Raw genomic sequence first — 14,041 nt, 5'->3', positions numbered from 1 at the left:
TAGGGCAGGAGAAGACACTAGCCCGAATAATGGCCCGATTCTATTGGCCGGGGATTCGCGGCGATGTTCGTAGGTGGTGTCCGGCGTGCCGCGAATGCCGGTTAGTAAATCCAGCGGCCATTCCAAAAGCGCCTTTGCGCCCTCTACCATTAATCGAGACCCCGTTCGAAAGAATTGGGATGGATCTCGTCGGGCCATTAGATCGGTCAGCACGAGGGTACCACTTTATATTAGTTCTGGTGGACTATGCAACGCGATACCCGGAAGCAGTGCCCCTGCGCAATATCTCAGCACGCAGTATTGCGGAGGCGCTCTTCCGTGTTATCTCCCGAGTTGGAATCCCGAAAGAGATTCTGACTGATCAAGGCACCACATTTATGTCACGGACACTGCGCGAACTATATGGGTTATTGGGGATTAAGCCGATCCGCACCAGCGTGCATCACCCACAAACGGACAGTTTAGTGGAACGGTTCAATCGCACCCTCAAGAATATCATTAAAAAATTCGTAAGTGAGGACGCACGTAATTGGGATAAGTGGCTCGAGCCCTTGTTGTTTTCAGTGCGAGAGGTCCCCCAAGCCTCCACGGGGTTCTCCCCGTTCGAATTATTATATGGGCGCAAGCCGCGCGGCATTCTAGACGTGCTGCGGGAAAATTCGGAGGAGGGACCTTCACAAATAAAAACGAGATTCAATACGTTATGGACCTGCGCGCAAAACTCCACACGCTCACCCACCTAACCCAGGAGAATTTGCGGCAGGCCCAAGAACGGCAAGCCCGACTGTACAAGGGTACACGCCTTAGAGAGTTCACACCGGGAGATAAGGTACTCGTACTGTTGCCCACATTGAGCTCCAAATTGCTCGCCAAGTGGCAAGGACCCTTTGAGGTCACATGGCGAGTCGGGGACATCGACTACGAGGTGAGGCGCTACAGATTTACCACCTCAATCTACTTAAACTCTGGAATGAGGAGGTCCCCGTGGCGTTGGTGTCGGTGGTTCCAGAGAAGGCGGAGCTAGAGCCGGAGGTTCAAAAAGGGGCATTGGCATCACATACCTCTCCGGTCCCCTGTGGAGACCACCTCTCCCCGACCCAACTCACGGAGGTCGCCCAGTTGCAGACACGAGTTTTCGGACATGTTCTCGCCCCTGCCCGGTCGCACCGACCTCATAGAGCACCACATTGAAACGCCCCCAGGGGTGGTAGTGCGTAGCCGCCCTTACAGGCTACCCGAACACAAAAAAAAAAGTGGTTTGGGAAGAACTCGAGGCCATGCTCGAAATGGGCATCGTCGAGGAGTCCCACAGTGACTGGAGCAGCCCGGTGGTCTTGATACGCGGTCTAAATTCGACGCGTACCCAATGCCTCGTATTGATGAGTTGCTCAATCAACTCGGCACTGCTCGCTTTTATTCGACACTGGATTTGACGAAGGGATATTGGCAGATCCCCTTGACGCCACTATCCCGAGAAAAAACGGCCTTTTCCACACAGTTTGGTTTACACCAATTCGTCACACTTCCATTTGGGCTGTTTGGGGCGCCCACTACGTTTCAGCGGCTGATGGACAGAGTCCTCCGCCCCCACGCCACTTATGCGGCCACTTATCTAGATGATATCATCGTCTATAGTAATGACTGGCCGAGGCACCTCGAACATCTGAGGGCCGTCCTTAGGTCGCTGAGGCGAGTGGGGCTCACAGCCAACCCAAAGAAGTGTGCGATTGGGCAGGTGGAAGTACAGTATCTGGGCTTCCACTTGGGCAACGGGCAGGTGCGTCCCCAAATTAATAAGACGGCAGCAATTGCAGCCTGCCCGACGCCCAAGACCAAAAAGGGGGTGAGACAGTTCCTGGGACTGGCTGGCTATTACCGTAGGTTTATAACTAATTATTCGGATGTCACCAGCCCACTGACTGATCTCACTAAAAAGGGGGCACCAGATCCAGTCCAGTGGACGGAGCAATGCCAGCGGGCTTTTTCTGAGGTAAAGGCTGCACTGTGTGGGGGGCCACTGTTACACTCCCATGACTTTTCTCTCCCCTTTGTGTTACAGACCGATGCGTCGGACAGAGGGCTGGGGGCTGTTTTGTCCCAGGAGGTGGAGGGGGAGGACCGCCCCGTCCTGTACATCAGTAGGAAGCTGTCGGTGCATGAGGGGTGCTACAGCACCATAGAAAAAGAGTGTCTGGCGATCAAGTGGGCGGTCCTCGCCCTCCGTTACTACCTGCTGGGGCGCTCTTTCACCCTCTGTTCGGACCACGCGCCCCTCCAGTGGCTCCACCGCGTGAAAGATGCCAACGCGCGGATCACCCGTTGGTATCTGGCACTCCAACCCTTCAATTTTAAGGTGGTCCACAGGCCGGGGGCGCAGATGGTCGTGGCGGACTTCCTCTCCCATCGGGGTCGGGGGGGGTCGGCTGCAGGCCGGACAGCCGCCCGGCCTGAGTCGGGCGGTGGGGGTATGTGGCAGCAGGGGCGTGGTCAAGCGCCGGTCTGTGACAGGAGGGCGGAGTCAGGGAAGGTAAGTGGCAGAATCACTACACCTGACGGCAATTAACGTGTTTGTGTGTGTCTTCCCAGTGACCGTGCCCTATTTAGGGAGGGAGAGCGAGAGCAGAGGAGCTCATCCCCGAACTAGACGCCGGTTGTGTGTGTGTGTGTGTGTGTGTGTGTGTGTGTGTGTGTGTGTGTCTCTGTTTGGCGTTCAGATTGTTCACTGAAAAGTGTGGCAATAAAGCCTATTTTGAACCTGATCTTTGTCCTGACGTCCTCTGTGCTCCACCCACGCATACTGAACTGTCAGTATTTTAAACAAACAAACAAACAAACAAACAAAACACACTGCTGTGGTCATCACTATCCTCTAGCAATAGGACCAGTTTGGATAGCACTGTTTTTGCCAGTAGTACCTTAAACTTAACTGGAATACATTTTAATTATTTTGGCAAAATTAATAAAGTTTTGAGTGAGGAAAAAGGATTTATTTCTGGCTTTACTGGAAGAGGGATACAGTGAGCGTCATTGCTTCCTTCCTCAAAATTTCAAAGATGGCAGTTCATAAGGACAAGGTCAAGCAGCAGACATTGGGGACAAAGTTACAGACAGGCAGAGGGTGAAAACGACTGACCAGGATGATCGTCAACTCCTCTGAATGTCACTCAACAACCACAGGATGACATCAAGTGACCTACAAAAAGAATGACAAATGGCAGCTGTGGTTAAGTGCACAGCAAGAATGGTTCAAAAGAGGCTCTTCCGGGCGGAGCTGAAGTCATGCAAAAGTTAGGACAAAGCCCTCCATCAATAAAAAGCAAAGAAAAGCCAGGCTAAGGATTGGACCACAGAGGACTGGAGTAAGGACATCTTCTCTGACGAGTCCAATTTTCAGTTTTATCCATCACCTGGTCGTCTAATGGTTAGGCAGAGACCTGGAGAGGCCTACAAGCCACAGTGTCTCGCAGGAGTGGCATAAAGTCACCCACAAGCAATGTGAAAGACCAGAGGAGACCATGCCGAGACACATGAAAGCTGTGATTAAACGCCAGGGTTAGTCAACCAAATACTGATTTCTGAACTCATCCCAAGTACAAACATTCATATTTTGTTGTTAAATTTAATATGATCTTCATTTCTATGCATTATTCAAGGTCTGAAAAACACTTCATCTTTTTTGTTATTTTGACCAATTGTCATTTTCTGCTATTAAATGCTCTCTGACATTTTTTTAATGTGAAATTTGGGGGAAACTTTCAGTAGTTTAATAAAATAAACTACTGTAGTTTAATAAAACAAAAAAATGTTCATGTTCCTCAAACACACAGTAAAACCAGAGAAACTGGTCATTTTGGAGCGGTCTCAATTTTTTCCTATCATTTATTTATTTATTTATGAGAAAGATGAAGGACTATCAGTAATACTATCATTGAGTAGTTTCCCATCAAAATCGTTAATTTAAACGCATGAATAATTAAAGCTATAGGATACAGGATTTTGGAGTTTCATTCCTTCAGGCAGAAAAATTACACTGTTTGAGGAAGATAATTAGGTTACAGACAGGCAGAGGGTGTATTGACAAACTATTTACTATGGTAGAATGCGGTTTGGGATTCAGTCCAAATATTTGTGACTGAGGACTTAAATAGTTTCTTACGTTTCCTTAGTATTACAGAAGAAATATGAGAAGGAAAAGGGAGAAAAAAAAATTGTCTACACTAATGTGACTGTCACAGTAACTGATTCTCAGGTGAAAGTGCAACACCTCGCAGTTGCTCTCAGGGATGTCTCAAATAGTGGGGGAGAGACTGCAGGTGAAATGAATGGAGAAATTAAATTCTGCAACCAGCTAGCTAAATAAATCAAACTGCTATACACATTCACTCATGCTTAGACCTGCATGTTTCTACACTTTTAAGTTCAAAGTGATATAATTATAATTTGGAGCCCCATAGGCATATAGTGTGTGGATACATAAAGAAACCCATCGAGTTGTTTTCTGATGGTTTTGGTCCTGTGTATGTATGCCCTGACTCTACTCATCAGGCCAGAGCTATTCTCTGTGTATGTTTTGTACAACATAAGGAAACAGTATAGTAATTATAACAGTAAAGAAATAAAACAAAAGAGGCTGGCTATGATATAAGAAAATTCTACAACCCAGAAACAGATGGGAGCTCCGCTTTTAGGCAGTGCCTAAATCTATATATTAATTCTGAAATTATGGATCCAGAAAGGGGGCGGCACGGTGGTGTAGTGGTTAGCACTGTCACCTCACAGCAAGAAGGTCCGGGTTCGAGCCCAGCAGCCGGCGAGGGCCTTTCTGTGTGGAGATTGCATGTTTTCCCAGTGTCTGTGTGGGTTTCCTCCAGGTGCTCTGGTTTCCCCCACAGTCCAAAGATATGCAGGTTAGGTTAATTGGTGGCTCTAAATTGACCGTAGGTGTGAATGTGAATGGTCGTTTGTCTCGGTGTAAGCCCTGCGATAACCTGGCGACTTGTCCAGGGTGTACCCCGCCTCTCACCCATAGTCAGCTGGGATAGGCTTCAGCTTGCATGCGACCCTGTAGAACAGGATAAGCGGCTACAGATAATGGATGGATGGGTTTCAGAAAGGTTTCTGCAAGAAACCAAACAGAAAAGTTTCTGCAAAACCTGCACACAGCAGATACTGCAATTTCATTTACCAAACCTGCATCACAGATGGGGATCCATATTTACTCCCTGTGTAGTTTAATTTGCCATGTGCCCATCCATTTTGATATTTTCACCACTAAATCTGAGTGGAAGATCTGGCATCTCAGCCAAATGCAACAGCTTTTAAGTGATGTGAAAATGCTGACACAGTAAATGAGGACACTGCCTCACTTCGAGTAGAGGTGGACAGTAACGAAGTACATTTACTTGAGTACTGTACTTAAGTACACTTTGAGTATTAATTTTTTAGCAACTATATCGTACTTTTTACTCCACTGCATTTCTATCAAGGTCCTCGTTACTATGAAGCAGCTTTGAAAGTGAATGCTTTTTTCTTTCATTTTCTAAAACGTGAATGGTTTTTTTTTGCAGGTGACACTAAGACAGCCCATCAGTAAATCACTAGGGTCACGTCCATAGACTAGATAAAATCAAGATCAATGATTTCTCAGCAGTGTTATTTAACACGATCAGTTGATGGCAGAATGAAAGGAAGCGGTTCTTCTGGGGAATGCACGCACCCACGGTTCTATAACTAGAACCCATGTTTCAATTTTCTGAAAGGAATAAAGAGATGTTTCATTTTAAATGTTTGCCTAAAACTGACCACATCACAGCCTACAAAAACTTGCCGTCCGACCTGCGGAAGCATATTGAGGTATGTAAACATTTTGTTCCAAGAGAAAGCTTGCAATGAAGTTGTCTGTGCTTTTAGAGCTAGCGATAACGTTGCAATAGCTATGCAGTCTGGTTCGTCAAATGACTTTCTATGGATTTGCCCACCAAGTTGCCATCGCCCTGTCCATTGCTAACATTAACACATAGCTAGTTAACTTGGACACTGTTAGCATGTAAAAACAGTGTTACACTAACAGGAATAACGTTAACTTATCTGAAGGCCTTTCAGAAATGTTTTAACATAATCTTGCCAAATAAACTAATTGTAGAAATATTTCTTTTCTAGCAATATTAGCTACCCAATATGATTCTGAGTTTGAAAAGATTCTGCTAGCACATCAGGTGGAACTTCACTGACTAGCTAGCTTAACATTAAACCACCATGATTCCACAGGCAGATTCATATGTGCATGAATACATGCCTGCACGCGAGACTGGTGAGATGGACAGTATTGTACTAATCAGTCACAACAAATTGCTGGATTTTTTTGTTTTGATGTCAGATAACGGTCTTGCACTTTTTTTTGTCTTGCTGAAAGCAGTCAGTACGTTTACATGCGCATCCAAATCGAGCTGCTGTCGGTAATCGAGCAAAGGGTCCCAGCAGGGGTGCCAGAGAAATCCAATCCTACATGCATACTGTGAAATCGAGCTATTGAGTGAGGTGCATTGTGCACCCGAGCCACAGGTGGCGCTACACGCCCCATCGTGTTAGTACACTTCCGGTTGTCGTCATGAAGAAGAGCTATTCAAGAGTATAAACAAAGGGACTACAGGCGGAAATTAGCATATACTGCTATAACCTGGTACAGACATCTGTCCTTACCACAAGGATAATGTTTAATTTGTACACTGTCCCTTTTAAAAATAAAATAAACTCTAAACTCTAAGAAGAGTGTTTGTAGTTTGTATGTACGAACAGAAGTGTTCCTAATAAAGTGGGCGGCTAAGGTGAAGTGTCATGCCGACCGAGGCTGTTGTGTTTCCCGCTTGTGGTCTCGTCACTCCCGGAAGGGGCAGTGCTGAAGTAAGTAGATCAAATACGTAGCTCGATAGGGTTTACATGCACTAAGTAGCTCGGCAGAAATCGCATAATCTAGGTCGTGTAGCTCGATTGCGAGAAATCAAGTTCGGTTCAATTTCAGCCTAGCTAAGGTGTTTACATGCCATTTAGAACTTCGATTTCAGACGAGCAACGGCAGAAATTCGATTTTCTCTATGTGCATGTAAACATACTGAGTGTTGCTGTTGGGCAGTTATTAAGCTAGAGGTGTGGACCTGGGTTTTAAGCAGGTTGGATTGTCCTTTTTATTTTCTGAGCAAGCTGCATTTACAGGTATTCCACTGTCTTCCTGATTAACATACATATACATGTGTGCACACAGTGCCACAGCTGGGTCAAACACTACCATGCTGCTTTGTGGGGGTGGGGAGGAGTGTTACAATAAAAAAAGAAAATGACAGGCTCTTTTTCAGTTCAGTTGTGTTTCATTTTGTAACATTTGTTAATTCTACAGGTTCTACAAGTTAGTCAGTAGATATAGCAGGTTGTTTCAGAGGCATTAAGTTTTGTAAGCATCGTGGCAATAATACAACAATGCGTTGACAGAAAATGTACTTTTAACTCAAGTATTTTTAAAAGCAAGTACTTCAGTACTTTAACTTAAGTAAAAATTTGACTGTACAACTTTCACTTGTACTGGAATAACATATGACCAGTGGGATCTGTACTTTGACTTAAGTAATGAAGTTGGGTACTTTGTCCACCTCTGACCTCAAGTAACCATACCTTTTTTTTTTCTGCTAAATATGATACGGTTATTTCTACAAAATAGAAATTACTTTTTCCCCCCATTAAAGATAACCTGTATGGAAATACAGCTAATGTGTGAAACTCAAAACACTTTACTTCACACATACAACTTACATGAGCTTTTTTCTTTTTCTGCTCCAGAACTTTCTGCAGATTCTTTCTCTGTTTTTTGGTCAGAGGTTTCTTCTTCAGGACAGGTTGCTCTACCTTCTTCTTCTTCGCTTTGGTGCCTGGGAGAACCAGTGTGTTACTTTCATCCACTCCCTTCAGCATGGTGGACTCTGAAAGAGAAGAAAAAAAATTTCACTATGGCAGCACTAAAACAAAAATATAAATGAATGCGTAGCAAGCAAGGATGTTGGTTGCGCAGCCACAAAGTTCTTGATTCGGGCCTGAGCTCAGTTTACTGTTATAGTTTCACATGTTCTCCCAGGGTCTGCGTGTTGTCTCCAGCACATCCTCCAAAAATCATGCCAGTAGGTGGACTACCTATGCTAAATCATCCCAAAGTGTGAATCCTGCCTCTAGCCCTTTGTTTCCAGGACACGCTCTAGATCTACAGTGACATTTACACGGATGTTTTGATCCAATGCGCACTGTCAGTATTTGAAGTTCTGAATTAGTATCAGCTTGGATTTAGCATGTACTGATCCAATTCATTAATATATTTTATGCTGTGACTACATGCTATGTTTAATAGCACACAGGAAGACACACAGATCTTATACATAAACACGTAAGGTCTTAAAGCACATGACCATCCGTCTGCAAAACAGTCACAAATCAAGTGAAAAACTATGCTAAATATTAAGGGGGGGGGACCCTCACTTTTTTTTTTTAACAGGTTACACAGTGTACATGATGTATGTGGTCAGCTAGCGTATTACATGAACACACTACTACTAATTAGCAGCTAAATTTATAGCTGTGCGGCACAGTGGTTAGCGCTGTTGCCTCACAGCAAGAAGGTTCGGGTTCGAGACCTGTGGCCGGCGAGGGCCTTTCTGTGCGGAGTTTGCATGTTCTCCCCGTGTCCGTGTGGGTTTCCTCCGGGTGCTCCGGTTTCCTCCACAGTCCAAAGATATGCAGGTTAGGTTAACTGGTGACTCTAAATTGACCGTAGGTGTGAATGTGAGTGTGAATGGTTGTCTGTGTCTATGTGTCAGCCCTGTGATGACCTGGTGACTTGTCCAGGGTGTACCCCGCCTTTCGCCCATAGTCAGCTGGGATAGGCTCCAGCTTGCCTGCGACCCTGTAGAACAGGATAAAGCGGCTAGAGATAATGAGATGGGATGGGATTTATAGCTGTGTATGCAAACCAAAAGCAGATAAGGGCTGGTGAAAACTTTACTGTCTAACTCCAGCAGGACTTCACTCTTCAGGTCTCCAGCAGGTTTAAGAGCTGCTGTGTTTTGCTCCCTCGCCTTCCAGTTGTGTTTCTTTCTCAGCCGCCCCATGCCTGCAAATTACTTTGGAAAACGAAAGGACTTTTTAAAAATAAAATAAAGTAAATGCGTGAAAAATGTCAAACAGGAAAATGCTATTCTACTTTCATCTTATTGAAACATGGCAACATAGTCTGTAAAAGTTACATATCTCTTTAAGAAATTAAACAAAGGAAGCATACAGCTACAGAGTAAAAAATTTAAATTTTTTTTTACAAAAGTTGATAAACCGTTAATTTACTCGTCTATATCGGGTATGAAAGCAGTGTTTACACATAACCTACCATACCAACCAGTATGTTAATTGATTGATTTTATTAAATAAAATAAATATAAGATACATACAAACAATTGTAAATACATTAAAAATACATGGATGACACAAGAAAGTGAAAACACTTGTTTCCATTATGGTCCGTAATGTTAGCTAGTAAGCTAAATGTAATCACATTTACGGGCCTTTTTTTTAAATAAAATAAACAAACTTACGGTTAACTGAATGTAATTCCTACTTTCACAAGACTGCTTACAGTATTCACATCGCCCAAGAGCTCACATGTGAATCAACAGGAACACTGTGCAACTCCTTAAAGCGACCGTCTAATTTACAGACTCGGTCAAAACGTTCCGCTTTGTCTTTCTCCGTGGAAACGCCATGACCATTTATAAGTACTAATATGTAGTTTTCGTATAAGGGTTGTTTCACAATCAGGGTACGCAAGCTAAAAATCACATTTAACACTTATTATCTTCAATATCAAAAGGCTTGACTAAATAAACTTGGTTGTTTATTGTAGCCCTGTGATAGCTCTATTTACCATGCAAAAAAAAAAAATTTGGTGATAACGTTATTTTTGGTGAATGCATGGCAATATGTCATATTTAGCAAAATTACTCGTGTCGTTTAGAAAAAGTGATTTTTTGACGACAGGTGGCTCCAAAAGGGATCCACTTAAATCATTCTTTATACCATAAAACAAATATTTGTTTCCATATCATTGGAAACATAGTTAAGTTTTAATGTTGAATGCCAGTAAGTTTTCAGACTATTTTGATCAAATTAGTATGTAACTGTGTCAAAAAATGTCCTCTCCGAGACAGCTAATTTTTCAATATAAAATAACATATCTAAAATGATTATTTTCATCCTAAAATGTGGTCAAGATATTGGGACATAAATATTAGAGACAACTAACACAAAGCTTACAGCCTTATATTTAAAAGCGAAGTAGTGGATTCTGAATTGTCAAAAAAAAAGTCCTCTCCGAGAATCACTTCATTTGTTTCTCCCAGCCCTGCTTAAAGCTACACTTAATCTTGTTATAATACAAACTATTACACATGCCTATGTTCATATGTGTATTAAATCTGTTCTTTAACTTGTCCTTCACTTAAAAACTGGTACAAGAACCAGTTTGAATCAATTTGAATTTTGGACCCCTGTGACACAAACTTTGTACCCTGATTGTAAAACAACCCATAATAATCTTGTGAAATGTCATTTCAACGTTCCGTCAGATCATTAACCTGAATTTTGTCATGTATCCACTATCTGACTCTAGGCTACTGCTTATTCCATCCCAACTGACCCCGGGAGGGAGACAGAGTCCAGCCTGGGCAGAGCGCCAATCTATTATGGAAGGCCATTGGGGCCAAAACTAATGAAAGTCTAGCGTTAAAGGGGAACTGAAGGCCATTTTTTTAAATTATCAAAATTCAAAATTTATTATCAAAAACTTTATCAAAATAAATATCAAAAACTCATATAAATGAGATAAATAGAATTTTGATAATAAAAAATTCGCCTTCAGTTCCCCTTTAAAGGGCACATCTTGGGTAAATTCAGGAGCAAGATGAATGTAATTCTCCTATATTATATTAAACTTTGATCAAATATCTGTCGCATTCTGCATTTTGTGCAATTTTTTTACCTTGCACAATACCATAAATATTCAGTTGAAATCAAGCCATTTGAGGCGAATTGGTCCGCCTCTGAAAAAAACTTGTCATTTGAATTTCCCGGCAAACACTGATTTTCGTGACGTCATCTGCGGGACGCCTCGCTCTGAATCCTACGTCAGCACTGGTTTGTTTATGAGAAAACGACCTGGTGGTTTTCTGCAAATTTCTTCAACATTATCACGTAATTATTAAAATGGTTAACAGATGTATCGTAGGAGGGTGTAGCAACACCAATCATGATGGGATTAGTACTCATCGTTTTCCAAAAGACCGGACAATGAGAGAGAAATGGGAGCGCTTTGTCTCCACAGGCTGTGCACTGAAACCGTGCAAAGCTTGCGCAGCCCGCTGGCGCTTCAGCAGGTGACGTCACGAATCTGGCTCCAGACTCCCTTGGGATTTTTCCAGATGCGTTTTGCTATTTTATTTTTTTCTGCTGTAGACAGATGGCCTTGTGCAAAATTACCCTTCTGGATGAGTGTGTAAAGGGACATACTTTCATATTTAAAAAAAATGAAATTGGTCCAGGATATGCACTTTAAGGGGTGGCACACATCGGACACCAGGGTGAGCGCTCCAAAAAAAGTTTCAGTAGCTATTGCAGATACCAAGATATGCCCACTGTTTTTATTTACTTAGTAAGATTTTTAAAAAATAATAAACAAAATAAATTGTGTGTTAGGACTGGGACTGTTTTGGCCTCTAGAGGCCGCTGTTATGTTTATCTTGTCATGTTTGTTTTGGCCTCTAGAGGCCGCCACTGTGTTTTGTGTTTGTCTTGATTGCCTGTTTCCTGCCCCGCCCTGTTCCTTAATTGTTTTGTGTATAAATACCCCTCTGTTTGTTCCCTTGTCACGGAGTCTTTATGCTATCTTGTGCTAGTTTCCTCTGTCTCACGTATCTTGCCTGTGCCCTTGTGTTTTTGATATTTTTTGCTTTCTTTGGACTTTGTACCTTTTTTGATCTTCTGAGCGTTCAGCATTTTGCCTTTCCTTTTGTTTTTGGACATTTAACCTTTGGATATTTTTATTTTGGTTTATCTTCTGAGCTTTTGGATTTTCTTTTTGTTTTTTCCATTGGCTTGTATATAGTGTAAATAAACTGTTTTTTGATACTCTACTTTCGCCTCACGCCTCTGCACTTGAATCATCCCCCTGGTGGCCTAGTGGGGGTTTGCTGGATTATCACACCAGCGAGTGGGGTTTGAATCCCAGCAAAACCCTAACAGAAAGACTCCGTCATGACTGACTCAGCAGAGGCTGCTTCACCAACATCTCCATCTTGAGATCATTAACCTGATCTACCTGGCCAACCTTCAGAGAATTATGGTAGCTTTGACACGCTTCGGAGCGACCATGGACGAACATTCGCAAGCCAACGTGAGGCCCTTGCTTGCCACGAGGTACTGCTTCAGCAAATTGGGAAAACCCTGGCACAGCTGACTCTTCTGCCCGCATCTCCTCATCCTGATCTGGCTCCTGCTCCACCATCTGCACCGGCTCCAGTGCCTCCTGCCATGCTGTCTCCTTCACCTCGCGAACCCAGCCTTCCTGCACCACAGAGGTATGACGGCAAGCATGGTGAGTGCTGGGAGTTCCTTACCCAGTGCCAACTGACCTTTGAGCTTCAGCCTACGACCTACACTATGGATTGCCGCAAGATTGCCTTTGTGATAACCTTGTTAGCTGGTAAGGCACGAGCTTGGGCAACGGCCATTTGGCAGAGACAGGGACCCAAGTGCTCTGATTTCAAGTTGTTTATGGAGGAGATGCTTCGTGTCTTTGATCAGGAAGACACCAGTAAAGACGCAGCCAGGAAGCTCATGTCCATCAGGCAAGAAGGAAGCATCGCGGACTACGCCATCGCGTTCCGGACGCTGTCAGCAGATGGAACGAAGCAGCCCTGGTTTCAGCCTTTCACCATGGTCTGTCTGACCCTATCAAAGACGGCCTGGTCTCTATCGGATGCCCAAGTGACCTCGAAACTCTGATCTCACATTCTACTCATCTTGACAACAGGATTAGAGAGCGCCGCCGAGTCCTGAGCTTCCCCGGCCTCAGTGCCTCGACCTGGAGCCCATCTACCTCTTCCAGTGACTGTCCAGAGCCCATGCAAGTTGGCCGTACTCGTCTCTCCGCAGCTGAGAGGGAGCGCAGAAGGAGGGACAAGTGCTGCATCTACTGTGACAAGCCTGGCCATTTCCGAGCATCATGTCCCAAGCTCTCGGGAAAAGGACCGCCCCGTCCAGCCGAGGGAGGGTTGTGACGGGGCCTACCCTCTCTCCCGAACTCCCTGGCCAAGGAGTCTACATCCCGGTCTCCATCTCCTGGGGTGAGTCCGTCCACTCTTGCCAGGCCTTGTTAGACTCCGGGGCGGCTGGAAACTTTATGGATGCTCACTTCGCCCAAAGTATCAATGTCCCGACTGCACCTCTTGAAGTCCCACTGTCTGTGTCTGCCCTGGATGGCCAAGCCTTAGGTGACAGAAGAGTCACCCAAGTAACTATGCATCCCTGCGCCTGATTCCTTCACCAGAGTTCCCAGTGATTCTAGGCCTTCCTTGGCTTACCCGCCACAACCCTCGCATAGACTGGGTAACAAGCCAGGTTGTGGAATGGGGCCCTGCATGCCATGCCTCTTGTCTGCTCTCTAGCTCTCCTGTGTCTCCTGCCGAGCCTCCTGATCTCACAGAGTTATCTCAAGTTCCCACAGAGTACTGGGATCTCAAGGAAGTTTTCAGCAAAAGCAGGGCCGCCGTTCTTCCTCCGCACCATGCCTACGACTGTGCCATCGACTTGCTCCCTGGGACTACCCCTCCTCGTGGCAGACTGTTTTCCCTCTCTCAGCCAGAACGCAAGGCCATGGAGGAGTACAACAAGGACGCCTTGGCTTCTGGGTTCATTCGACCATCCACCTCACCCGCTGGTGCCGGCTTCTTCTTTGTCGGCA

The 14,041-nt window shown here is 44.5% G+C and overlaps 1 protein-coding gene across 2 annotated transcripts in view; it reads right to left on the bottom strand.

Annotated features, from left to right (window-relative positions):
- The window catches only part of dhx37 (DEAH (Asp-Glu-Ala-His) box polypeptide 37), a 115,727-nt gene extending 106,009 nt beyond the window's left edge, over positions 1-9,718 (bottom strand). Inside the window, exons 1-3 of one of the 2 annotated variants that reach the window (XM_060931775.1) lie at positions 9,621-9,718; positions 9,038-9,155; positions 7,801-7,967 (exon numbers count right to left, since the gene is read on the bottom strand). In XM_060931775.1, the coding sequence (XP_060787758.1) occupies positions 7,801-7,967; positions 9,038-9,143 (273 nt within the window). In that variant the 5' untranslated portion in view covers positions 9,144-9,155; positions 9,621-9,718. The remainder of the gene's footprint in view (positions 1-7,800; positions 7,968-9,037; positions 9,156-9,620) is intronic. The other variant, XM_060931776.1, reaches the window with a different exon arrangement.
- Positions 9,719-14,041: the final 4,323 nt, after the last annotated feature.

The sequence above is a fragment of the Neoarius graeffei genome, chromosome 10 (genome assembly GCF_027579695.1).
Source record: "Neoarius graeffei isolate fNeoGra1 chromosome 10, fNeoGra1.pri, whole genome shotgun sequence".
NCBI lineage: Eukaryota > Metazoa > Chordata > Actinopteri > Siluriformes > Ariidae > Neoarius > Neoarius graeffei.
The sequence above is the reverse complement of the archived record's forward strand: the minus strand, read 5'-3'. Positions and strand labels throughout refer to the sequence as shown.